Genomic DNA, 27,528 nt, shown 5'->3' on the forward strand with positions numbered 1-27,528 from the left:
TATTGGTTTATTTATCACAAAGTGCTGCCAGCCAAACTGTTGCTGTTTGATGAATGTTATTTAAATGTTAATATCTACACTTTTACATTCTAATTGGGCTTTCTATAAATATCAAATTAAATATATTTGTTGAATAGTTAATATTAATTGAATATTATTAATTATAATACTAGAAATTTATTTGATTGATATTTTAATCTTATTACTGTAATCGATAAATATGTATTGAACATTTTAGTATCGATACATTTGTAAGTCAAACGTTTAACAAAAAAAGTGGCAACATCCCACAAAAGCAGCTGTTGGTAAACAAATATTTTTCGGTTGCTTTCACGATCCGTACAACAAATTATTTAAAACAATTTTGAAAACTGTGCTAAAATTAAATTAGTTAAACAATTTATTGTGCGCCATGGCTGCAACGCGTTCGCGCCGTGCCAATGCCGGTAATAAAATAGCGAAACTTTTAAACGAGGAAGAGGAGGATGAATTCTACAAGACATCCTATGGTGGCTTTCAGGACGAGGAGGAAGATAAAGAATACGTGTAAGATTGTTGAGATTTTAGAAACTAATAAATAGTGTTTATTAAATAAACCTTGTTTTGTAGACAAAAAGATGAGGAAGAAGATGTGGTAGACTCCGATTTTAGTATTGACGAAAATGATGAGCCCATATCGGATAATGAGGATGCACCGGATAAAAAACGTAAACGTGGTGGCGTCAACACAAAAGCTTATAAAGTAAGTATAATATTATTATTTTTTAGTTAAATTATTTTATTTGTTTAAATTTTTGTCTTTTTAGGAACCCAAACCAGCAGTTAAGAAAGATGTAGTACCAACACCGAAAAGAAAAACCGGCAAAATAGTAAAAAGACCACGTCCAAAATTTACAGTTATTGACTCGGGGCGCAAATCGATTCGTGCTTCAACTGCAATTAAAACACAAGCAACTAAAATTCGTTTGAAGGAAATGGATGATGCGCGCAAAAAGAAGCGACGTGTGCGTAGGGTCGAGGAATACATGCCGACACAGGAAGAGTTACTAGAAGAGGCAAAAATTACCGAAGAGGAAAATAAAAAGTCATTGGGTACGATTTCAAACCTATACAACAACATTACACATTAATATTCATCTCTATTATTACAGAGAAGTTCCAAAAAATGGAATTGGAAAAGAAAAAGACACGCCCTACAAAACGTGTATACACTGGCCCCATGATACGTTATCATTCAACAACCATGCCAGTGGTACGTAAGCCTACTAGGGGCGCAACTGGCGCTAGCGAGGCGCCAGATACAAACGCAAAGTGTGAACGCACATTCATAACGCTCGAAAATGATCTTAATGACAAGGTGTTTCAGTCCGTCTTCAAACCGAAGCGTTTGAATACTAATTCCGGCTATCTGTGTCCCATCACCAAGTGCGTACAATTCATAAACGTTAAATATTTTTGTACTAAATATATTTTTTTGTATAGATTACCTGCACGCTACTTTGACCCCGTCACTCAACAGCCGTACTACAGCATGCAAGTTTTTAAGATTTTACGCGAGGCATATTATTTACAACTGGAAGAGCGTGGAAATGCAGATAACCCAGATGTGGCTAAATGGTTGGAATGGCGCAAGCTTGTGAAAGAGAATCGCGCCAAAGCGGCCGCCAACAAATTGAATCCCAGCACATAATAGTACTTAATAAGACAACGAGATTTCTATTTCATTTAGTTGGCACATTTTAATGGCAATCATTTTACATTGATTATTATGTGAACCCTACAATACAATAATACAATTTTAACCTACTACTGTAATATATTAAAAAAGTTCAATTCGTATAAATTATATTTGCATGCGTTGTACTTGAGAGTACTGTTAACAAATTATATGTAATTTTAAGTACGTTGTCAACGCAACCGACGTAGAACAGCCTCTCTTCCGTATTTACTACCGTACCGAAGACAAAACACTTTATAGTTTAGCAGTATAGCTGCTCGTGCGTGCGCATCACTCCTCAGTCTGCGTCGGGCTGGACTGTGATTGTTAAATAAGTGTGTCTTCGTCGTGACCTTCAAATACCATTAGCAAAGAGTGCTGCGATGGTGAGCGTCCCAGTGTCATGCCACCCAGCGAACCATCGGGTGATAGCAAACCCGTCTGTAAGCTATTGTTATCGCGATAACCGGATGTCGATGAAGTTTGTGATACCGAGTCCCACGATATCTCGCCAATTGTTTTTGGGTGCTCTTCCTGTGAAATTTGCGTTACCTAACATTTAAAAGTGTTAAATACAACAAACACACCAACAAAATAGTTTACTCACAATGCTTGGCGGTTCCATGGGCGTTAGACGACTGCGTCGTAATCTAAAGGTCTTACGACTAGACGCTTTCGAGCGCTGCAAACGTGAACGCGTATGATCACCGGAACTATCTTCGGCCGGGCTTTCTGGCGATAGCGGTGTGGTGGACGTCTCACCAGAGGAATGTCTGAACTCCACCGAGGATACGAAACGTAATTTGGGTGGTTGTGCTTTAAATGGCGCCTGTTGTAGCGACTGGGAATGTGAGAGCTGCGATATGACCGTTGGTGGCAGCGCGGAAGCAATTGTAGCAGAACTTGTGCCATGATTGGAGCCCGTCGTTACGGTGCCGGTAGCGCCCACCAGTGTTGGTGCAGAACCGGCAGCATTCTCACCGCTTTGACTCTCGCTGGTGTGATGTTCACGTCCTGTGGAGCTGCTCGACAATGATTCTCTGGGCGGATGTAGCGTTTGTTGGGAGAGCGTGTCACTGGGTGTACAAATACCACCCGAACCGCTGCGTGAGTCAATCGGCACGGCTGAGACGTGCGAGTGTGTCGCCTGACCGGTAGTTGTACCGGTAAATATGGATATAAGCGAGGGACGTTGTTGAGCCCTGTGCGTTTCGCCAGTGCTAGTTGCAGCGGGTGTATCGGTTTTCTTTTGATCGGAGCACTCGCGATCTGGAAAATTTGTTGTATTTGAAGAAGTGATCATTAGTATTTAAGTATGTACTTACCGTAACGTTTTTCTTCGAGTTCATCTCTCAAGTCCTTCAGTTCTCTGGCAAGTTCCAGTAGAAGTGCACCCTTTGATTTAATACCGCCCGGAGGTGGTGTGCCGCGTAGGCGTTCGCGTATTAGGAATTGCATATGTCGTTCGTGATCGCCGATCGGTGGTTGTGATATCTATATTTTTTGAAAATTTTTTGAAAGCGGGGTAATATAGAAATGATCGCCGGGGTTCAATTGGATATATTCCATTCTATAAATTTAACTTACTTTATGCAAAATGAAAGACATCAACGCGATATATAACGGTGTTCGGTGCGTTACCACAAATTCCAGAAAACTCCACAAATCCGGCGCCGCTTCATTACGTCGTCCCAAATCACGCATTACACGTACAATGCGCGGCCACTCATTCGATAAACGATTCTCGAAGCAAATACATACAATTCGTAGCGCCAAAAAGGCAGCTTGATATAGTGATCCCGAGATGCGAGCCGGTCGCTTAGCATCACGACTGCCAGTAAATGTCAACGAACCAGCGCGCAAGTCACCACCCACCCGATTGGTCTGTATAACGGCTTGACCGGTACGACCAGCCGGCGGACTCATAGCATTTAGTACAACGGTCAGCAGAAACGAGACGTCGGTCATCTTTAGTTCACCAATATCGGAGACACCGCGTCCCGAACACACCTTCAAGCACAGTGGCATAATCAAATGCATTAGAAAACCTTCGGCCTTCTCTTGCGTGGCGAACTCACTGCCACCACATATCTGCACTAAAGAGAAACAATCCACGGGGCTGACCACTTGCAGCGCTACCAAACGCACCACTGTCGAGCAAAAGAAGGCTGGAGGATTCTGAGACATAAGAGCAGCACCTGCGCTTGATACACCCTCGCCAGCGCTCGTACCCTCGTTCACGATCAGGTTTTGTACCGTGCTTATTAGCGTCTTCATTTGTTGCCAATGCAACACATACGGATGCCGTACAATGGTCTCATGTATACCCTTAAGCAAGCCGGCTGCCGCCTCCCAATCCGTGTTGCGCCGTATCGAAGGTTTCTTGGAGATTTTCAGAAATACTTTATCCACGCGCCGCAGTATCGTGATCAGTGAATTGCGTAGTGCATCATTCGACCACTCGGCGCGTGGCAATATAGCTTGCATATAACGTTGTAGACCACGGCATGCCATGGATTCGGGATCGTAAGGTGAGACCTTCAACAGCGAATGCGCAATATCCGCCAAGCGCATATGACACTTGGCGTCCAGCACCTCGGTTGCTTTGTTGTCATTCGGTAACTTCTTGGACAGTTCCACCAAACGTGTGCTGGACTTGCTAAGAAAATCGCCGACCACCGAAAGCAACACATCGCGTGGACGGCGAAACTCCGTGCGTATCATTTCGGAGTCTTCACCCGAGTCTGTGACGTTCTTTGTGCGTGGATCATTTACATATTTCGAGTGTGACTCTTCCTCAAAGTCTAGACCGGGTGAGCAAGGTGGGCCGCGACTGCAATTACGTTGCGAAGAGCCTTTGTGCTCTGGACTATTGCGATATGGACCATTGTAGCTCTTCGCCAAACCCTCACAATTGTGTACCATAGTACGTATGGCGACGGCGAGCTGTAGTATAATGTCACGTTCCGATTTACCCTGTAGCGGTATGTAGCTAGGAGATTGTATTTGTTGCAAGTAGCATGGTAGTATAGCTTCCAAAATGATCTAGAATGTTGTTGTGTTAATAAATATATGATGTGAGGTATAGTCAAGTATAGTTCACAAACCAGCATTTGGTAGCCACGTGTGCTCTCAGCCGAGTAGGAAACCACCATGACGCATAATGTGATGCAATCCAGTACGGTGACATCACCATCCTCATCATGATAACAAAAGTCTATGGCTTTCAGCGGTTTGGGCTCCTTAACCAGCTCGGCGATATTTAACGGATCAGGTGAGGGATCCTCTAAACTCAGAAGTAAATTAAACAAGCAACTTGATTGTACCTAAGGAGCAGAGATGGACGAAGTGAGTGTTGTTTTAGATGAACCTAATCTTATAAGTTCCAACGCACAAACTTACCTTGTGCGCCTCGCCGTAAGTGCCATCTTCGTCTGTGTCGAGTATAGCCGATACCGAACCGAACATTTGCAATATGAATGGCTTGCGATTAAGCAAATAGAACTGTTTTACCGCATACTCAATAGTGGTGGTGATTAACTTATTGGTTTGATGCAACGAATATACTTGCAACAAAGTCGGCATAATCATAAAGTAACCATTGGTGGAAAATATATTCTTAAAATTGAAAGCGGCATTAATATAAGTGGCCATAACATAACGCATAATGCACGAGTCTTCCGCATGCAGTATAGCTGCGCCGGAAAGTACATTCAAGAATAGTTGTATGTCGGCGGAGTAGGCGAAGTTGCCAGCCATCGCTTCGAACATGCGCGCGATCAATCGCACCCACATGAATTTGTGGAGCACATCTAGACCCAAAAGCACCTTGAAGACGAAAAAATATTAGAGAAAGATCGTTCGTATTTATTAAGCTATATACCTCGCCATATTCACCACCCTGATGCAAGTCCAGATCCACTTCGAGCGCTTTCCGTGGAAATGAGGGTAGTTTCATGAGCTCCTCATGTAGAAAAACGACACGTTGTACCACCATATCGACGTTCTTCAAAATGGCCCATGTCAGATGCACCTTACCGATTTCGACGAATTTCTTAGTGAGCTCCTGCTTCTGCAATGCCAGAAAAGAATCCTCCGGTTTCATGAGTATCAAACGTACTTCAGGATATTGTGAACGCTTGAAGAAGTATAGATCGCGTATATACCAGTTGGGGTTGAGAATTTTATCTGAAAGATTAAAACGTTTTAATAAATGAAATATCGCATGCGAGAAAATCATAATTTTTTTGTCGCATGACATAAAATATAAAACAAATAACTGCACCACTCGAATTTTACTTAATAACAATAAGTTCATAGATGAACCGAGATCAAGCAAATCACCCTGCCTGAAATTGAAACGTCTTGTGCAAATTCGCATTAGAACAGGGACTGACTTGAAAAGAACAAATTGTTTTGATATCTATTAGTCCGAGAGTAGAGGTATGGTTTGTTTGCAGAAATAAATTAATATGTATATGATGAAGAGATATATGTTTTTGTTGATCCTTGAAATTTTAACAGAATTCTTAACCAAGATCTACGTCTCTTTAAACCCCATGGTCCTCCATATGAGAGTCAGTCAACAACAATTTGCTCTATTTGACTTTGAACAGTTTAAATATTTATAAGATGTGAATAGCCCAGAGCGTCCTGGAATCATAACGGAGCTAATAGAAATATAAGAGAGATTGAACTTACTACTTTTGTAATCCACCAGACAGTAGTGATTCAGATTCTTTTCATCAACGGGATAGTAGTCCAAAGCCTCCTTCAGCAATTGACAGAACAAAGTGTCTTCCTGCACTGGGAATTGCGATGGTATGTTGCAATCATCATCAGTCGGTCCATGTACGACAATTTTCTTAGCGGCCGGCACATTTGCTGTGAGTAAAATGGAGGCATCACATTGCTCCTTGCGTAGAATTTGTTTGAGATCCTTAAACATAATGCCATGCACACTGTGAACCACCATCCAAAGTACCGAGAGCGCTGAACCGACAAGTTCCTGTTTGTGTTCATTGGAAGAACGCACATAGAACATTATATAACCAATGATGGAGTTATACAAAGCAAAGGCGGCCTGTTGCGGCAAGCGTGGCACAAAACGTATTAAATGACGCAGCAATTTAAACATTTGATCCTGACGATCGCGCGTTAGACGCTCAAATACATAGCGCAGAAAGAGCGCGGACTCTTCGACGAGACAAACCCAGATGGCCTTATGTGACGTAAGAGAAGCAAAATATTTAATTCCTTACGTAGTTAAGAAAAATTTCATTCGAACCTGATAGGCGATTTCGTAGACAGCGTTGCCATCTGTGCCAATGGCGGCGTCATCCAAGCAACCCACAATCTGCATAACCGATGAACAGAGCACCGACGGAAATAGCGAGTGTGCGTGATGCAAATGTATGCGCGTGCCATCCAAATCCTCTTCACCCTCATGATCCTCATGCTCCATGCCTGGTTCGTGCGAAGCCTGCTGGCTGATCGGTATGGTGGTGATGAGGAAGCTGTGCCGTTCGGCACGCTGTTTGTCGCGTTGTTGGCGCAAAGCGTTGCGTATAGCTTCCGTCTGCTGCATTTTGCGACTCTTCGTTGCGGTGACAAGCGAACGCTAAACAAATGCAAATATAGGTTATATTGTAATTGCAAAGGACCTTACTTTACTCACGTGTCTGTCCTGATTGAGTGTGACATCCATATCTTTGGTTTGCTGGACGGGCATCCAAGGTGGATCAACGACCGGTAAGCTTTCGATGCCTATTTTTGGTGACGGCAGCGTGAACTCAATGCCACCCGGTGGCACTTTGAATGTAAGATCATGTGCATTCTCCTCCATGCGTGGCCAAACATGGAAACGGCTCTTCCAAAGCACTAGATATCTGTAAATCCAAGAGAGTTGTTAAAAATAACTTCACTTGTACATGAAAAGTATATACCGTTGTACAGCGCCGATGCGCACATCGGGATCCTTGCTCTTCAGAGCCCGTTGCATTATGTCAAAGGCGAAATTTTGCGCTTTGACTGAACCCATCAGAAAGACGGCAGCGCTTGCTGAGGCGGTGTCTTGATTTGAATCGAGCAACAGCTCCCAAGCGGCAGGCATTGCTTCGATAACCATTTCTTCGGTGAGTATCACAGCGCCTTTGAGCATCGTGGCAAATGGATAGTGGAATAGTGTGCGTATATAGAAACGTTGATATTTCAATATGGCCGGTTCGTCCTGCTCTTTCTTCTCTTTCTCCTGATGAAATGCGTCAGCTAGCTTCTCAGCGATCTCTATATCGGGATCATCGCTTATGCTGCAAGTAACGGGTGATTTTTTTGAGGTTAGGATTTTCGTGCATTAGTATTTGACAGATCACGTGGGATTTCAGACATGGTGTCAAAGAGAAAGATGCTCAGTATGCTTTGACATTTCATCATGAATAGACTTACTAACGAGCAACGCTTGCAAATCATTGAATTTTATTACCAAAATCAGTGTTCGGTTCGAAATGTGTTTCGCGCTTTTTTTTGTTCAGCGATGAGGCTCATTTCTGGTTGAATGGCTACGTAAATAAGCAAAATTGCCGCATTTGGGGTGAAGAGCAACCAGAAGCCGTTCAAGAACTGCCCATGCATCCCGAAAAATGCACTGTTTGGTGTGGTTTGTACGCTGGTGGAATCATTGGACCGTATTTTTTCAAAGATGCTGTTGGACGCAACGTTACGGTGAATGGCGATCGCTATCGTTCGATGCTAACAAACTTTTTGTTGCCAAAAATGGAAGAACTGAACTTGGTTGACATGTGGTTTCAACAAGATGGCGCTACATGCCACCCAGCTCGCGATTCTATGGCCATTTTGAGGGAAAACTTCGGAGAACAATTCATCTCAAGAAATGGACCCGTAAGTTGGCCACCAAGATCATGCGATTTAACGCCTTTAGACTATTTTTTGTGGGGCTACGTCAAGTCTAAAGTCTACAGAAATAAGCCAGCAACTATTCCAGCTTTGGAAGACAACATTTCCGAAGAAATTCGGGCTATTCCGGCCGAAATGCTCGAAAAAGTTGCCCAAAATTGGACTTTCCGAATGGACCACCTAAGACGCAGCCGCGGTCAACATTTAAATGAAATTATCTTCAAAAAGTAAATGTCATGAACCAATCTAACGTTTCAAATAAAGAACCGATGAGATTTTGCAAATTTTATGCGTTTTTTTTTTTAAAAAAGTTATCAAGCTCTTAAAAAATCACCCTTTATATAGTGTTATTACAAAGTTTTGTCTAAACTTCTTTACAAGTGTTTACCGATCACGACGCGATATACTATCCTTACGCTTCGAAGGCGACGTATGTGTTGAACTCTGCTCGGATACTTTGCGTGTTGAACGCGGTCGCGTTTGATGTGACTTAGCAGTAGCGCTTACGGGCGCAGTCGGTTCTACAGTGGGATGTTCGTAGTCGAAAGTAAAACCAAACTCCTCGCCATAGATCTAAAACGAAAGCAGTTATATTATATGTTACTAACTGGGATTCATTGTTGGTTTACCTTGCGTGTTGCCTTCATTAAACGCGTGCACGAGCGCATGTGCCTCTTATAACAATAGGGATGGCAATAGCCCTTATGCGTACAATAGTAGTTGTAACTGGTGATTAGGTCGATGACTGCTTTTAGCCAAGGCATATTTTTGGCCGTATCATCGGTCTCATTTGAGTCTGTTGGCGATTCGGGTTGTTGATCATCACTCAGTATACCAGGTGATTCTTCTCCACTCACCATGCCCTGTTCGGAGGTGTCGCTGCGATCGGAGAGCGACGAAACTTTGCGGCGCGATTGTATGGAGTCGACGCGTTTGACTGAAAGTAAATGTATAAATGGAAGATAATGACTGAATGAAGACTGTCTTCTCTCATTTTATATCTGAAAAGTAAAGAGATCTTTACGTTCTTAAGGCTCTGACATTAAACTTCTATCTCAGATGAAAAGTGACAAAGTTTGTTCAGTTAAAAGAAAATAAACTTACAATCTGTTTCCAAATCCTTGCCGTCCTTTGTGTTACGCCGTAGCTTCAATGAGCGGCGCTTAAATGAGCCACCTGTGGTAGTCGCTGTGCCACGACGCAAAAGGAATGGTCGCACCGCCGAAGCTGCGGGACGTCGAGCTGAGAATAATAATTATGAAAAGTGAATATAATAATTAAAGCTCAAAAAACTTAACGTTGGTACCTTCTTCACCTTCTTTTGTCAGTGTGGTGTTGCTGCTATTTTCAGACTCATTATCCGGTTCGTGCAGCACAAAAGATATCTTGCGCTCCGTTTGACCGCCTGAGATATAAAGAGAATAAGAAAAGACCCACATGAGTGGTTTATGTTACTTACCCCCTGCATCATTACCGGCAGCAATAGATTGTAAACTTTGCGCTGAAGTTTGTGAGTGACCCATAGAACTCAATGCCATCGACCAACGTCGGTTGGCCTCGCGATACACCTTTTCCCAGGGTGCATGTTTCTCACGATGTAGTAACTTTGAAGCTTTTGGCAACGTTACATAAGTGTCACGCAAGAATGAAGTGATTTCATAGAGCAACACACAGGCTATTAATTTTAAAGCATGCGGACAATCATTGCCATGTGGATTAACAGAAGCCTCGTCGAGGAAGTCTTCTTCCTCGTCTTGTTGCAGTAGCTCGCGCTGACGTTCAGGATCGGCAAGGGTTGCATTTACTGCCTCGAATTGTAAACGTTCGGTAAAGATGATCTCCTCAAGGCGTGCGCCCAGCATCTCGGCCCACTTTTAGATGGGAATTTATTAGTATTTTAATTCGGCGCTCTACCACTCTCTACGCCTTACCTGATGAAACATTTTGCCAGCTGCGCGTTGTAAAATATGCGTGCGTCTCGTACTAGTCGCTGTTGTCTGATGTTTGCTCTGATTCAGGTTGAGATTGGTGCCAGATGGTCGATAACCGCTAAGATTGTGTTTCATCCATGGCGGCCATTGTCCTTTGTTGCATTGATGTACGAAGTGTGCGCATTCCAGTAGAAATGTGGCGCGTGCAACTAGTGGTGCTTGTGGCTAAAGACACGAGTGTAAAGACTTATAGATTTTATTTTTACACTTTAAAATTAAAAAAAAAAACTCACCAAATCCAAAACGGCGGCTATGAGCTGTGGATCGGGAAATGAACCAGGTGCACAGGTCTCAAGCAGAAACGATAGGCGTAGCATACCCATACGTACTGGTTCCAACGGTATTAATTTTCTTTCCTTCAAAACTACCACCTCGGATTCACGCGGTCCATCGCACATATCCGAAGAGCTACGTCGACTGTAGTCGGCAGTTTCCTCAATACCGCCCGCCTTCTTTTTACCCTTCACAATACCGCCAAAACGATTTAAACGTCTTTCCACGCGTCGCTTAGCGCGCTGTATTGAGCGTCCAATGCCATCGCTAGTGCGTCCACGTTGTATCTTCAACGAGGCGTGACGTATGAATGTAGATGTAATTTCCGGATTAAGTGAACCAATTTCTAAATCGATAGATGAAGCCTCCTTCGGTGTGCTGCGAAACCAACGGACCAGACCACTCAAGCGGCCAAGTGAATTGCGCTCCGAACTGGAAGTGGAGTCGGAGAGTAATGCACGCTCGCTGTGACGCGGTGTGAGCGTGGGACGCACGCCTGTAGTGCGACGACGGAAATTACTGAGCGGTGATTGGCTGCTCTTGTAGTGCTCTTCACATGGCTCCGTTTCCAATAAGCTCTGTAAGGGAACACTATTTTCATTTCTATTCTTAAGACCATATAAAACTTACCACAGCACAAGCTGAAGAAGTACTACGCTTTTTAAGTAGCAGGCGACGTTGCGAACGATTATCATCGTTTGGTATTGTTTGCGCCACTTCCGCCTGTGGTATGTGTCTGTAAGAAGAACATAATAAGTTTGACTCTCTCAGTTTCAACGCTGCACACCTACCTTATGACACGCGTTGTTTGCGCCACCGGTCCTTTCTTGTGTGGACGCGGCGTCACAGCTAATATGCCACTTAGCGCCACCAAACGGAATGGTCCACCATGTGCCCCCTTCACATAAGTCACCAGCTGTCGTATGTCACTGTAGAGCGTTGAACTCTCTGTTGACTTCAGATCCTTAGTTGCTTCTACGAAACGTGTAACGAGTGGTTTGAAGACTGCCGCAATCACTTGAGACTCCGGTCCGCCACTCAAGCCGCCACTGAAATTGGTCGAGTAGCCACCTTGGCCGCCTGATGGGGACGTATCGGTGTTAACATTTTTAAATCCACCCGTGCGCTTATGTGCTATTTTATATTCATTTATACATACATACGAGTATACAACGAAGAGATTTGGTGTGTGTACATATTTCTCACAGAGGGGAGCGTGATGAACAAAAAACAGCAACAACAACAAGGGAATGGATGGCATTATCCAAAAAAGTCACAACAAAAAGAAAGTCCAAGAAAAAATTTAGGAAGAAAAAGCAAAAAACACCAAAAACAACATTCTACCGGCCATGCAGAGTCATTATGAAAGTTAGTGAAAGCTTGTGAGGGGCGCGCTTGCGTGAAGGGTAAGAGTATATTGTCAAAGCAAGCTCCGTTGAAATTTGTGATTTGATATAATCTTAAAATAATTTAAATCTTAGATCATCCAAAACCAGAATTAAAATTTTTTAGAAGAATTCAATTTTGAAGACACATTGATGTACATAGTTTCAAAAAAGAGCCGTCTTTTCTATACATGCATAATCTGTTTTTAAGGTCTCATTATGACTTAAATATTCAGCGCGGCAAATGGAGGTGAATGAAGATGGTGCGATCTGACTATATTTCGGATATCAAAATTCTTTTAAAATCTCCTCAGCTGGTCTGAGGCGGTGAAGGAAAACCCCCAAATCATTCTCGTACAAAATTTCATTTTAAGCTCATCAGTTGATAGGAAGAGTATGAGTAATCTTCCCGATGCTGTATGAAATATCAAAAGTTTGGCTAAAAATTCGCATCTAATCGTATGCGAATAAAAATCGTTCGCGAACATAGCTGTTATGAAAAAATATCCTAAAGATTTCTCATCCAAGCAGAGGAGAATAGAAAACTATCTGAGAACATTTCTGACATCAATTATATTCCATAAAAATTACACAGCTTGGTTTTCATTCGAGAAATATTAAAGATAACTGAAGACAGCTCTTTTCTGAAGACTTCTTATGGCAAATAAATAACGAGTATTTTAAGCATGCGTCTAAAGCTAGTTTCGGAATTAGTAAGATCAAGAAAAACTCACTCAGCGGCGACAACAATGAACTTGGATCCACGCAAAATGCGACAAAAGCATGGAAGAAGTCCACCAATTCATGCAAGTCCGACGTCTTCACCATCTGCTGCAAGTAACGCTTGGTGCGTTGGCTGGCTTGGCGTAGTATGCGCGAGAGTATCTTCTGGCATTGGCTGCGTAGGAAATCCGCGGGCGGACCGCGTGCACCTGTGAATATAAAAAGACGATATACATTAGATTCTTATCGAGAAGAGTGCCCATTTGTACCCACCATCATTGCACCCGTTGTGACAACCCAAGATCAACAGCGCACGCTTTATAATGCCCATCGATATCTCGTGCGCATGCTCACCCAACTTCAGCACACCCATTTCCAGTAGTAATTCACAAATATTCAAACCCGCTTCCAGCACGCGCTGCGAACAAATGGTCATGTCACGTTTGAATATATTGAAGACCGCCAACAAGACAATTTCATAATCTATGCCGCCATCGCGTGTTATATAGAACGAGCTGCCAGGTGCTTCCGATTCGACGCCCGTGTAATCGATGTGAGAGTCGGTGTGCGACCGTAGCATTTGACCGCGGAAGCGACCGGTTGTGGAACCGGCGCCACCAACACCGCCACCGCTGCCACTTGTGCCGCCCGCCACACCACTAATGCTGCCACCATTGCTCAGCGCGTCCAACTGTGAATCGATGGAGCCCTGTTTGGTGGTAGACGCGAAAGTGGAAAAGTGATTGATTACTCGAGTGATACTTATGTGCTAAGCAATTAGAACTACGACAAACAGACACTTACACCAGTTTCCGGCGATAACTCACCTGTCGCTTGAGGTAATCCGGCGACGGTGTGGGCGTGTGCTCCGTGACGGTAATGATAGGATTGCGCGGATAGAAAGCCGTACGCGGTCCGGTCGACTGGGAGGGACGCATCGCTTTCGGTGGCTCTACGTACCTGTAAAATCTGGTAATTTTGAACAAATGCAAAATGCGCGCAATTAGTTGTGATAGCGTGATGTGCGGCAGTGCGGCGGCGTTTAACTGCATAAAAGCCCATACAATTCAAACTGAACATGGCTATGGATATGTATGCTTGGGGGGCTGAGCAAACAAGTGGTTAACGAGTAAAGTATGGACTAAAGATTATTGTGGACTAAAAAGCAGTGATTCAAAGCGCAAATTAGGTTAAACGCTTGCAAAAGTGCTAAGTAAATGAATTTAAGCTATTTTAGAATGTTGGCAAAATAACGGTGAATTATTCTTAAGGTGCTGAAAATTTTTGATTTTAACGAATGAGTTTGTTGATTTAAAGATTTAGAATGAGAGCACAATGTTCTTATACCCAACACTATTCCACTTATGATTCCCAACTATGTAGAATCACATCTATTATGAAATAAAGTAAGATTTGGTCTTAGAAATGAAAATCAAGTTCAATGAATATATACTTAAGTTCATAATGAAGATACCTGAATCGGTACTCAATACTAAATTTTGTGTTCTTATGTCGCTATATTTGACTTCAGTAAGGACAGTCTAAAATAACGTAGACCAGTACCAGAGGCTCTGAAAAGAATACTCGAAAATACTAACGAATACTACTACGAGGCATTTGGAACGATGAATTTCAATGTAATTTCTTTCTTCTAAAAATAGTTCAAGTACATATATTCTTTCAGATGATCTAATCGGAATCCCGGAATCATCTACCGGGCTAATGATTCAGACTAATATATATTTTGCCACGAAACGAGGCGAATAGATCTGTGTTGTGAACTAAAATAAATAAGCCTAATCACCCATCAAATCATTGAAGTTGAAGACAATTTCATCCTTATTGGTAGATATCAGTTTTATAATTGTAATCCAACTTAGAATCACTTTTACCAGACAGCACTACTTTGCAGTGAAGAGGTCGTTGCGATGTAAGGCTAAACAACATTTATAAGAGTCCCATAAGGTTCTTCTTATCATTTTGTACAAAAACGGTAAGGAAAATGGCATCCAAGTAGTCTATCTGTGATATTCATGTGAGATAATTTCTGTGAAAGGTTTACAGATCTTCATCCCGAGGAGTTGGAATTTTATATCCAAAAGAGGTTGAGAGATTTTACTGTATAATGTTTATCCTCAAATCCGGAGCTCTGTAATTTTGTCGATTCGGCCCTACCTATTGTAACCTAACACTTTCCATTAAATATACGTAGCAAATATTTTCAGCAATTAATTTAAGTGTTGGGTATAACATATTCGAAATCTTCCGAACGTTATATACTTAATGAAATGTTGTTCTACAGAAAAAAAATCTAAGGTGAATTTCATTCAGAAAATAGTAATATTATTTGGAATGTTTAAAAAGCAAACCCAAACTTAATGTAAAACAAGTTCACTGTATAGAGAGGACTCACCCGCTATCAAGAAGACAGCTTTGGATATTTTAAGGTTAAGAGAAGAGTGCAAAGTTTTAGTAAGAAATTGTAATAAAACGGTTTTGGATTTACATAGAACTACGTATTTATTTGTTGTTGTTTGGTGAGTATTGTGTTTGGAAAGTGCCGTTAAGTGGGTGGTGAATAGCGGTTCAATTTCATATATTGTTGTTTTGAAGCTGTGTTGTAAAAATTGTTCAAACGGTTTCGTATATAACGGTATGTAAATGAACATAACCTATATTCATTTATGTTTGTAAATATTTACATGTAAATATAAAAGTGTTTTTTTGGCTGTATAAAAAAGTGAACACTCGCTTAGTAGTATAATGTTTTAAATTTACTAAAAATATTTTTGTTTAAAAATATTTAAATTCTAAAAATTGTTTTTTTTTTAATATTTTTTAAGAATATAAAACTTAATTATTAAGCTCAACTACGGGTGTTTATGAGGGGTAAAATTTTTTATCGCTATTTGTATTTTTTTTAAGGATTGCGGGACAAAAACTGGGTAAAATTCTATAAAGTATTTGTTTAGAAAAAAGTGCTAATGCTAATTATTTAAAAAAATTTAAATTTTTATTGAAAAGAACTTGGAAAAACTATCAGCACTAACAGTTTTTGTAGAGTTGTGGTATTGCAAGTGTTTTTCATCCGCATTAGAAGCGCAGAGCCTTCTGACTTACGGCGTTCACATAAGATATGAACATGTTTTTCAGACGTTTGATAGCTACAATTAATCAATTAGAGTAAAGTAATCAACGATTAGGTACGAAAATATTTTAATTTAGTGATAAAAGCAAATATTTTAGCAGATGAATCGTGAGTTTGTCAAATGCTTTTGAGATGCAATGCAAATTTAACGGGTTCTTGTTTTGAAGAAGGTGATAATTGTGAAGTGAAAAATTTCAAAATTTCTTCTGGGAAATTGAAGTTATTTCTATGGAGCTTTATGTACTATTATTAGTTTAATTTTTTGCTTTTTATTTATCAATATACATCTCCACTGAAGAACTTCGAGGGCAGCTAATTTTGATACAAATTTATCGATTGAACTTTTGTAGTTATCGATAGTATTTTATTGTTATCGTTACATCGATTAAAAAATATATTTATTTTACAGATACTTGTAATGTAATTCTAAAATCATCGTAAGCAAGTTTAATATATTTTTATTTATGCCTTGAAATTTATATAATTGACATAAATTATCGAAATACTCATATAAAGGGGTGTAGATTATCGATATATTGTTTGAAATGGTTTCTTCGAGAGCTACTAAAGTTTCTATGTAGTCAAAGCGCAAATTGAAATCAAGAGTATTGATTTGAAAGATTGAGTAAAGAGAATAGAAAGAGTACTTGATAAAACGTGATACAGAACTACAGTTATACTGAGAAATGTGCATACAATCGATACTATAAGACAACAATCCTTATTAGAGAATAATTATCGATATAAGAAAGATAATATTCCTTTAAAATTGCTAAGAAATATATTTGAGTTTAAATTCAGTCATTGTGGAAGGTCAGACTTCGACTGAAAGTTCAGCTAAAGCTTGTTTACTCGTACGCTTACAGTAGAGGATTAAATGGTAATTCTAGCATAAAATTACTAATTCATAATGCTTTCTAATAAAGAGATTTATAATATATTTCAATATTTGTAGATGTAAATATGTAGAGATGTCTTCTGTTGCCTACTGTATTTTCTCTGTTAATAATGTATTAAAGCTACTGATTTACCAAAATGTATGCTTTTAAGCTTAAATAGAATTTTAAGATAGTAAAATTTGTTGTATGACTGTAAGGTTACCTTAAACTGGGCATCGATTTGCCTTTGATGAGATTACTCGCCGGTTCTCTAGTGATCATTGAGGCGGAGCGTGAGAGCTTTTTCTCACCAGTGTCCAGACTGCGGTGATATTCCTAGCGGGAAAGTTTAATCAGTTAGATAAAAAATTAAATTCCTTGTGGTAGTTATATGGTTATATAGCAAAAGTAATTGAACTTTCAATATAAGTGTATATGTATACATGGTATATAACAATAATATAAGCAAAAGAGTAATTTCATTTTTAACAGGTGTAAATAGGGTTTAAGATATAGACAGTGGGAGAATTTTAAATAAAATTCAGTAGTGCGCATATTTTTTGAGGAAGCCATTTAATATGGATTATTGTGCCATAATATTATAGAATGTATAACAAAATAAAATCTAGGGCATTTAACATTGAAACACTGAAACCCAAACGAAAACCAACCAAACCAAAAGCTTAGTAAAGTTCAATCTTACTGCATGTTGCAGTGGTCTCTTGCCATTAGCAGAGCATGTATCTAGGCCTACTTTTTCAAGATTCTTCTCGGATTTCGAAAACATTTTCGTTTCGACGAATGCGCGAAGATCAGCCATTTTGACGCGTTTCTTCTTCTCACTACCGCGACGTTCCGCTGTTGGACTGGACTCTTCTGCGATTAAAGTAAGTGTCAACAAGCAATATATTGGACAATAGACCAGTTACTAATTGCTTTTCAACTTACCAACTAAGCATGTCGTTATAGATGGTTCAGGTATTTCAATGTAATCCTTGGCTACCGAACTGCTAGGGCTATCACGACTGTTGCTACCCGGTCCTTGGTATAATGAAATCTCGATTTGTGGTATTGGTAGCGAATTAGAGCGTTTACGTGGTTGATTCAATGTAATAGACGCCTCTTCGCCGATTTCACTTAAGCTATATTGTAAATAAAAATTTTAGTTACTCTGACACTTAACGTTTACCACCACTGTCATACCGATTATACATGTACTGCAGACTCCAGAAAATACCCTCCTCCTGCCAGTGTGAGATGAAGAGACAACGCAGCACAGCTACATCTAGAAAGGTGGCCGCAGATACATCCACGTGTACGCTGTCTGATTTGTCCGACTCGGTCTCCTTTTCTACCGATGGACTGCGTTTCTCCTTTACTGAAGCGCCACGCATCAACTCTTGCTGGTCGAATTCGAATTTGGTAGCGGGTTTATCTTTGTCTCGTGAGTGTACCGACTGACGACTACCGCGACGACTTTGAGATTGCTGTTGTTGCAACAAACTCGCGTCGGCCTGTGAGGGAGATGGGACAACATTAGCACCATATAAACTCATGTGTAACGAATATTACCGTGAAGAATGAGTTGTCCATAAGATGTGGTGCCGAGGGTAAACGAAAGATTACAACACGTTCGTCCTCCACACTCGATGCCTCCTCTGGTATGGTCTCGGGGAAAGCGAATTCTTTCGGCGATGAAACCCAAGAGTTCTATGAAGCAATTGAGTTATAAGAAGTTATATATATTCTATAGAAAATTCTTCAAAAACTCACATCTTCTTCTTGTCTTGTGTGCTCGGAGAGCTGGCTCTGTGGCGAGTCGGGTTTCGGCGATGTTGCTTCGTCGACATTAGACGATTGCTTACCTAATTTATTTATGAAATATGTTAGCATCTTCATAGACCTTTCTAATACAAATTATACACTTACGTCCCGGAAAGACATCCGTGGAACCTTTTGGTGTGGGCGCACACAACAAATTACGTGCCTTCGGCTTTACAGGTGCCGTAAAACATGGCGCTCCTGGTGCACGATTATCCCACATACCCTGCCACAACTTAATGCCATTCTCCAGACGGAAGTTCTGGAAATCGGACTCTTTCAAATGGTGTATGATGGGCGCAAATAAGTAGACGAAGAGCTGTATGTTGTAAAGTGCACATATTTAAGAATTTAATTGACAATGTACTTCAATTACTATACCGTTATAGTGGGCACCGAAAACAAATACTGCTCCATTGACTTTTGTTTTGGTGTCTCATCGCCTAGAACCTCATTGCCACCCTCATCGTCGGCACATTCCTCGGCGGCGTACAGCAATATCCATTGCATTGTGTAGAGTAACTTGGTTTCTACGGGACCAATCGCCTGCATATCCTTGACACGATTGTGCAGCAAAGCGGCAACACAGTGCATAACGTGTGGCAACGCAGCTTGCAGTAGACGCCAACGTGGTATGTCGCCCAGCGCTTTTGTGAGCGGCGGCGACAAGCCGAATTGTATATTTTGTACGAGTACTTTTTCAAAGGACTATTGCAGTTGCAGTGAAGGAGGAGTTGATAGTTGAGGAGGAGTAGGTAGTTGATAGTTAGAAAAATTGTTTTATACTCTTATAGTTAGAAGAGTCCTTGAATACTTTGAAGTTTATTGAGACAATATACGTTTTATTGTCTATTTAAAATAGACTTATAAGTGAGTTGAGTTTTCCCAAAAAAATTTAGATACAAGGACGCTCCTAAGTATTAATAATCAAATTATTACCTTGCAAGCTTCTTTCGATTCCTTTTGAATGAAATGCAGTTAAAAGTATAATATAATTAATAGTATTAAATAGGTTTTTTTTCTAATAGGTAAAGAAAGACTAAAATGCAATGCGTTAATTTCAATTAAAGAATTACGGTTCAATATGTACGAAACAACCACAACATATATACATATTTAGAACAATAAAAGTACAACACAAAATCATACATAAACATATATACATTTTAAATTACCAAACATGATTAAAAATAAGTAAATATAACCGTAAAACAAGACAACACAAATTTCCATCTAAAATATATACGAGCATTAGTTTTCGTGCCCATAAGCAAAAAATAAAAACCAATTAAGTCTTATTAGTAATTTGAACGTAACGTTGTTAACGTAATAATTTTAAACAATCATATGAAATAAATAATATGTTATCATATAATATTAACTGGTATTGCTCATACGCACTGTTGGCCTTTGAATATATGTATATATATACTTATTATATTGCATGAATAGTTTTAAAATATACAGGCTCTGAGAATTTTAATCAAATTATATTTATTAAAAAAAACAACACTCTAGATTAAATTTATCAAATGAAAAATAAATTGTAGAGCGATATCAAAACCACTTAGTGTTAACAGCAAGTCGTCGAGCTTTTTCTGCTATTTGCGGTGGATGCCTTGACATTTTTTCAATAAATATTTAGATGGTCTTACAAACTCTAGGTCAACTTTAAATGCTTGAAGGATTTTGTGAGAAACCTTTTCTTGACAGGCGAGCGCTCTCACAAATAGAAAATGCCAAACACACAGTATTGGACGCTGATGGTGTGAAACAATGTGCCCATAATAAAGCAGTGTTAGACCATGGAAAAGTTTGCTCATATATTACATCCTTTTAGTCTTTAAGAGGTTACATGGCCTATTTTCAATATTTTTTTCCATGTAACAAATGATTTATTCAAAGAATAATTTCTGAAATTTTCAAAAAAAAAATTAAAACTCCTCGAATGTGACGGCATATCCGGTGACCCCTCGGAAAAGAGGTGCGTTCGCGTTGTCAGCATAACTCTTAACAGGATCATCCAAAATGAAAAAAAAACAAAAATAAGTGTTTTAGTTAAGACCATAAACTCGTGCTTGAACGAAGTTGAGACAAAACACTAAAAATTGGAATTTTCAGACATTTTTCCAAAACAATAAAAACTGTTTTTTAAATAGTTGTAATTGAAAAAAATCCTTTGTCAAAACACGATTAAATTGTTTTTCGAACAAAATTTCATCAAGATCGGTTGAGTAGTTTTCGAGAACATTAGACCACCGAATTTGAAAACCCGGTTCTGAGAAAAACGCGTTTGAAGTTTTGAGTAACAATAATACCCGACTTGGAGCGCACACCTTCCAAAGGCTGTAACTCCGAAACTATTATTCGGATTGACTTGAAAATTAAGGATAATATTCTTGGAATGTTGTAGATTAATAAGCCACAAAAAATGTCGATTTTTTGAACCCACGAAACCCATGTAACCCCTTAAGAACCTTAAATTAAAGCAATAAACCAAATATTGGATGAAAGAAATCCCGAAATCAATATCAATTGTGTTTTGTTAAGCGTGATATAGTACAAGAAATAAGAACGTCGGAGTAGAGTATAAAAAGCTAGTGGCAGATTTAGAACATATTTGAGTAATAAATATTTTATGTCTGGAATAGTATCTTCTCTGAGGTGTATTTCAATATTTTGTTGATGCGATATTTTGGTGGACCTATTCTGGAAAGAGGTTGTGATAAGAATGTTATAAATCGGATTAGGCATTCATTAGGTAGTTTATGAGCAAAGAGTTCCCATAAAAAAGTAGACCGTGATATAACCATTGACCAAATTTTGAATTATTCAATATTTCTCGGTTAATTGATAAAAGGTATAGTTTCTTAGTAGTTAGTATAACATTGAAAATGTCTGCTGTAGAGACAGATAGAAAGATTCATTAATTTCCTTTATTATTATGTATGAATTTTAGTTTAAGAAAGAAATATGGGAGTATATATTATATATAAACACTAGCAGACCCGGCAAAACGTTGTTGTGGCTAAGGTATACATTAAATTAAGTTGGTCCAATCTTGGCTTCGGCGACGATATTGATTACTCGAGGTCGATTTATGTTACGCAGCATTATGACAACTCACACTACTTTTAATTGCAAAGTGAGTGGTGATAGTACAGGCAATTTTAAATAGTTTGGGATAATTGACTACTTCATCCTGGTTTGTAGCTGTGTCAACTCTCTTGGACCGAAATTCTAAATTGTCGCATTAAGATCATCGATATGTTTGTTTTTTTACCACCAATATAGGTCATTCAATCAGTCATTTATGGTTATCATATTGATGTTTCATGCCAGGAAAACTTCTCTTTCAAGTCAAAGAAGTAACTGAAATCTGTTAGAAATGCTATTAATCCATCGAGGTGTCAACTGAGACCCTACCATTTCCAAATGCTTCTACAATCGCAATTTGATATTGTTGCAAAAACACTCATATGTTAGTTGTTAATTGGCGATACTTTATGTGTCGCCACAAATTAAATGACTTTAAGCATGCGATTAGCCCGTCAGTAACAGTTGATCCAGGAATAATTGGAAGAGTCTGGCGTAAATCACCTGTTAACAGAATCGTTTGTTTGCCTACTAACAGGTGCCTATTCCAGTTAACCTTGGAACCTTGGTGAAAATGAGTGAAATTGGCTCTGGAATTACATCGGCCCTCATATACTATATATGATGATTTTCTATTGGACTTTACGCCGAATATATAGGTCATATTGTGTGTTATCTTAATAAAATTACATCAATAAATTCGAGAGTGTAAAATGTTCGGTTGAACGTGAACTTAGCCTTTCCTTATTTTTTACAAATTGTTTTGGGCTATCGACACAACGTTATACAATTGAACAATAACAAAAATATTTTAACAAAGCAACAATGATAACCTTCAAAATATTATTTTTTTGTTTTCTCTTTTTATATTTTTCTTGCCAACTCGAATAAAATTCTCTTATTGATATCTTCCTCGCAATTTTTCCATATTTACTCACTTTCTAATCTTTTTCTGGCCTTCCACATATATTTCAAGACTAAAATTAGCCAGATCGGTTTGAACTTCAACAACCAATAACTTCCCGATTTTAGAAAATTTTTAATTTTCTTCGCGGAAAGCTAAAAAAATTTAGGGGTGGACCACCCTTAACATTTAGGAGGATGAAAAATAGATGTTGTCCGATTCTCCAACCTAGCCGATATGCACGCTAAGATTCACGAAAATCGCTCGAGCGGTTTCAGAGGAGTTCAATAACGTACACCGTGACACGAGAATTTTATATATTAGATTTATTCTAAATGAAAATAAATTTATTCAGCATGATGTTGTTTAATCTATCCAAAATCATTTGTAAAGTTATGTATAAAATAATATAAGTATGTATATATATTTTTTATGCATGCATGCCATACCGATGTCACTTCCTACTTTGAACAAGTCATGCTTCATAAATAGCAATAGCAATTGAAAATGTTTATTTTATAGAAGGAAAGCTATAGAAATATTTAGTCTAAATCCACACATTAAACAATTATTTAACATTTTTCATCTAACATTGTATGTTTGTATGTTAACTTACATGATGTCCTGGTGCATGTTGACAAAACTACATCAAACACGAGTATATAAGTACGTACGAGTATATCACATGTAATCACAATCAATTATGAGAGCATTGCAATTGGCGTTGTTGTTTTTGTTTGATTCAATGATTTGATTTTTTTTATTTTTGCCATTCATTGTGAACAGAATGAAGAGCAATCAAATAAAAAACAATAAAAGTACAAAAAGAAAAACAAGTAGACCATTTATAATGTACAATTCAAAGTAACGCACATACATTTCATTTGTATGTTTGTATGTATTGTATTAATAGTGTGTAAGCCATTTTGATGTTAATATGGTAGAAATGTGTAGAATACAAAAAAGTGTTAGAAAGAGAGAAAGTTGCATTAAAGACAAAACATATATTGTTGTTGTTTGTAGATTATGTATAATGTCTCTATGTACGAGTATGCATTTGTAAGCCAAAATTGTATTAATAATTAGAAGACACGTAGAATTTTGTTTAAAGACTGTTGTCATTGCTTTTTTTTTGTTTTTTGTGTTGTACATTTATAGCGTTTATTTACAGCTGGAAATTTAGTTTTTTTTTTATTTTTTTTTCCTTTTTATTGTAATTCTCATTTTCTTTCCATTTGATTTTTCTTATATACAAGTGCTTGGCTTCTCCATACAAATCGTTTTTACCATTACTTAAACATTTAGTGTTAGCGTTGACACTTCTTTTACACTTAACACTCATTAAATTCGAAAATTTTATTTAATTTTAATATTAAAATATTTTTTATGTAATGAAAACTTCTGTTGTATATAAACTCACCATACAGCTTGCCTCATGCAGTTTGCCCAATTTCGGTCTTATGAAAGGCGCAATCTGGCGCCAGAGAAAGGTCTGCACGGACACCGGCAAACCCAGATCCTGCATGCCATCATCCTGATCGATATCAATCTCCTCATTGTTATTCATGTGTAAATTGTTGTTTGTGGTATTTGTGGTGACCATAATGGTTTGTGACGCTGTGCGCTGTATTCCCCTGCTGTAAGGACTTTTATGGTTGTCTGGCGTTAGCGGCGCTCAGCGGCATATTACAGGCAGCTGTGAATGAGCAAGCAAAGCATTGTAAGCTTTCAAGTAGGAATAAAGGCTGCCAAATGAACCTAAACGCAACCAGTATTGGCTACCACCACTGTAGAAATAGAAGTATAGTAATAGGGGCCAAAACCGGCGACACTTAAGTGTCTACACAAACAAGCAGCAACTGTTGCTCATAGCTTGTCGGTTGTGGCACATATGAAAACACATAGACAAGCATGAAAAATGTCCCAAAAGAGTGAATGTGTGCTTGTTGTAGTTGGCAAGCGTTTAGGGGTTGAGGGATTTTCATTTGAATGGCGCTCGTAAATCACCGGTTGGCAACAGGTGTTCGCGTGCGCCGACTCAACTCAATTCAGAAATATTCATAATAAAGCACTCATAATTGCAAGCGTCTAGCCACCTTAGACCCCCCCACTTACATGAATGCTTTGTGTTTGTTTATGTTTACAGTTACACAGCTATAATTGCAACCCCCACTCGCAGCCTTTCATTGATAAACCACACTCAGCCAGCTGTGTTAATGTTAATCAGCTGTTCGTTCGCTTTGTTGTTGCACAGCATTTGCTCCACTTTTAAGTTGGACGCAGACTCCGCATCTCGTTGCGGCGCATTGCTCCGCGTATACAGACAAAATTCAGTATCCCTGCCTAGATGTCGCTGTTGCAAGATGAAAAAATTTTTTTCACATATATTTTCAGTGAAAATTTTCACTTATTACATAATCATTGGTAATTTTCACAAAATTCCACATAAATTGCATTTTATCACCACAATTAACCGTACCGTTATCGCTTGTCGTCAATTCAATTGAATTTGAAGCGTGGCGCACCCACAAAACTCATAAAATAAACAGCACTTGGCTGGCAATCGCCGCGGCGGTGGAAAAATGGGTTTGGCTTCACAGCAATTTGTTCACTTGTAGTTTTGCTATTTCATTTGCACGCCTTTTGCAATTTGCACTCCGTTAAGTGCGTTAACTTAATTGCTGCTTTGAATTGTGTAAATTTACTAGCGCAAAGCTAGCTGATTGCAGCGCTAAATGCTTCAATTGCAATTCTAATTTTTCACTTGCACTTTTTTCCTTTTGTGTGTGTTGATTTTGCACAGCACAAAGCGCGTTGGCGTTCGTATTTACCGTGATTGGAATGTTGACAGTTTGGTGGTTCGGATGCGACTAACTGTTATTTGTATCAGGAAGCGTACGACAAGTGACGAGTGCGTTTACGCGAATTTAGGACATCTACTGGGGGTAAATATACAGGATGCGCATGTGGAAAGTGAAGTACATAAGTGTTTGTGGAAAGTTTTCTAGTGAACTGTAAAAAGTTAGCTGGAGTTTCGGCTTTAGTTATCAGAATATATAAAATTTATTTTATAATTTTTGAGTTTTTATCAAAATTTTATCAATTGGAAATCTCCACAAATATCAATTATTTTTATATAAACTGCGATATCTTACAAACTACTATATTTTCTGAATTAAATGAATTAAATACATAATGCTTCCTGATAGACTTTGAAGTGAATTTATTGGGTCGTTTACTAAATAATTTCGTTTGATGACAACAGCTGATCTTAGCCGCTTTACCGTTATATATTTGAACAACTGATATAGCAAGGTTTTTTCTAAAAAGAAAATTGTTAATTTTTTGGAATCGTTGTTTTTTAATCATATCGAAAATGGAAGGTCGAAAACAGCATTTTCAGCCTTTTTTATAGTTTTACTATAAAATATGTAAATTTTGTGATGTGTACGGAGAAAATTTGTTGACCGCACGACAAATGCCAAATTGGTTTGCAAAATTTCGTTCCGCCAATTACGATCTTGAGGATGCACAACGTCCGGGAAGGCCTTTTGAAGCTGTTGTGTATAAAATAAAGCGTTGGTTGATGCAAATCGTTGAATAAATCAGGAGAATATATGTATCCCTTAAGGGGCTATACCAGTGTAACCTATGAAAATTTGGCGATTTTCGTCAATTTTTTTAAAAGAAAGTACTCGATCGATTGTTTCGAAGTTTTTTGCATATAATAAGGTATATCTTCTGCTACATTTTATTTTTTTTTTGCAAAAATATTGAAATATAACGAAGTTATATGCTAGGTGGTGCCAGAAAAAAAGTTCCCTAACTTCCTAATTCCTGCCGAATGAGTTACTGCAACAAAAAAATTCAAAAATTCCTATACAATGACCTACGATTTTTGAAAAATATCAAAATTGACAAAATGGCGTAGTTCTGAAAAAAATTTAGTTTTTTTAGGTTAGAAAATTGTCTTCGATCGTAGATCATTGTGTAGTAAATATATTCAAGAATACTCTGTTTAAATTTGAAGTCGTTCGGACAATTTCTCGTTGAGTTATGATGTCAGCAATTTTGAGAAATGTCTTTTCGAGAAAAAATTTAAAATTTCGACTATAGCGGCTTATACTTGCAAGCGGTCGCTATTTAGAATGCTGCCATTCAAAAACTATTCAAGATACTTACCGCTTTCACAGGATATTTTTGAAAGTATAAACTATCGAATAAGCAAAAAATTAAAAAAATGATTTTTGAAAATGGCACACTGGTATAGCTCCTTAAGAAAAGGTTTAACACAACACAATAAAAAATTAAATTGCTCTACAAAAAACGAAATTATTTAGTGAGCGAACAAATATAATAATGAGTGTTAATTGACGACGCAATATTCTTTATCGAATAACTTGGCAAACAAGTTGTCCTTAAATGTTTCTGGCTTACAAGAGCCTTTAATGTTTCGTAAGGAACTTGGAATTATTCTTACATTTTGTAAGTATTTAAATCCTAATATATTGATAGGTTTACTTTGGATAAAGTTACATAATACAGCAGTATTATTATGGAGATTTTTGACTATCAAGTTTAGATTGGTAAACAGAAATTTTGAGAGAGTTTAAGTTGACGGTAATAGCCGCTCAAGTTATATAGAAAACTCCAATAAAATTACAAAGTCGAAAAGACAGT

General features: G+C 38.6%; 2 protein-coding genes across 15 annotated transcripts; one reads left to right on the forward strand and one right to left on the reverse strand.

Moving 5' to 3' along the window:
• The first annotated feature begins 277 nt into the window (after positions 1-277).
• On the forward strand, positions 278-1,848 carry LOC105209197 (vacuolar protein sorting-associated protein 72 homolog). Its single transcript, XM_011179492.3, has 5 exons — positions 278-546; positions 610-742; positions 807-1,092; positions 1,152-1,425; positions 1,483-1,848. The coding sequence occupies exons 1-5, from the start codon at positions 413-415 to the stop codon at positions 1,688-1,690; spliced, it is 1,035 nt and encodes a 344-aa protein (XP_011177794.1). The 5' UTR covers positions 278-412; the 3' UTR covers positions 1,691-1,848.
• LOC105209196 (protein unc-80 homolog) lies at positions 1,845-25,744 on the reverse strand. Of its 14 annotated transcripts, none has more exons than XM_054225811.1 (36): positions 25,680-25,744; positions 24,269-24,544; positions 23,465-23,491; positions 19,788-19,808; positions 19,230-19,556; positions 18,957-19,167; positions 18,801-18,892; positions 18,600-18,737; positions 18,231-18,541; positions 17,976-18,169; positions 17,731-17,903; positions 17,251-17,363; positions 16,052-16,165; positions 13,829-13,970; positions 13,275-13,710; positions 13,013-13,210; positions 11,685-12,027; positions 11,524-11,629; positions 10,854-11,471; positions 10,561-10,785; positions 10,089-10,500; positions 9,936-10,034; positions 9,734-9,871; positions 9,259-9,566; positions 9,018-9,202; positions 7,663-8,025; positions 7,395-7,605; positions 7,005-7,337; positions 6,419-6,938; positions 5,601-5,905; positions 5,120-5,545; positions 4,825-5,043; positions 3,305-4,762; positions 3,043-3,211; positions 2,325-2,986; positions 1,845-2,269 (listed from the first exon to the last, which is right to left on the reverse strand). In XM_054225811.1, exons 2-36 carry the CDS (start codon positions 24,449-24,451, stop codon positions 2,045-2,047), a joined length of 10,005 nt encoding a protein of 3,334 aa, XP_054081786.1. In that variant the 5' UTR covers positions 24,452-24,544; positions 25,680-25,744; the 3' UTR covers positions 1,845-2,044. The 14 variants fall into 14 exon arrangements, with proteins under 14 accessions (XP_054081786.1, XP_054081788.1, XP_054081787.1 ...); XM_054225813.1 differs by having other exon boundaries at positions 13,829-13,961; positions 25,328-25,730; XM_054225812.1 differs by having other exon boundaries at positions 11,527-11,629; positions 25,328-25,730.
• Between the last annotated feature and the right edge of the window lie 1,784 nt (positions 25,745-27,528).

Source organism: Zeugodacus cucurbitae, chromosome 2 (genome assembly GCF_028554725.1).
Source record: "Zeugodacus cucurbitae isolate PBARC_wt_2022May chromosome 2, idZeuCucr1.2, whole genome shotgun sequence".
NCBI classification, from domain to species: Eukaryota; Metazoa; Arthropoda; class Insecta; order Diptera; family Tephritidae; genus Zeugodacus; species Zeugodacus cucurbitae.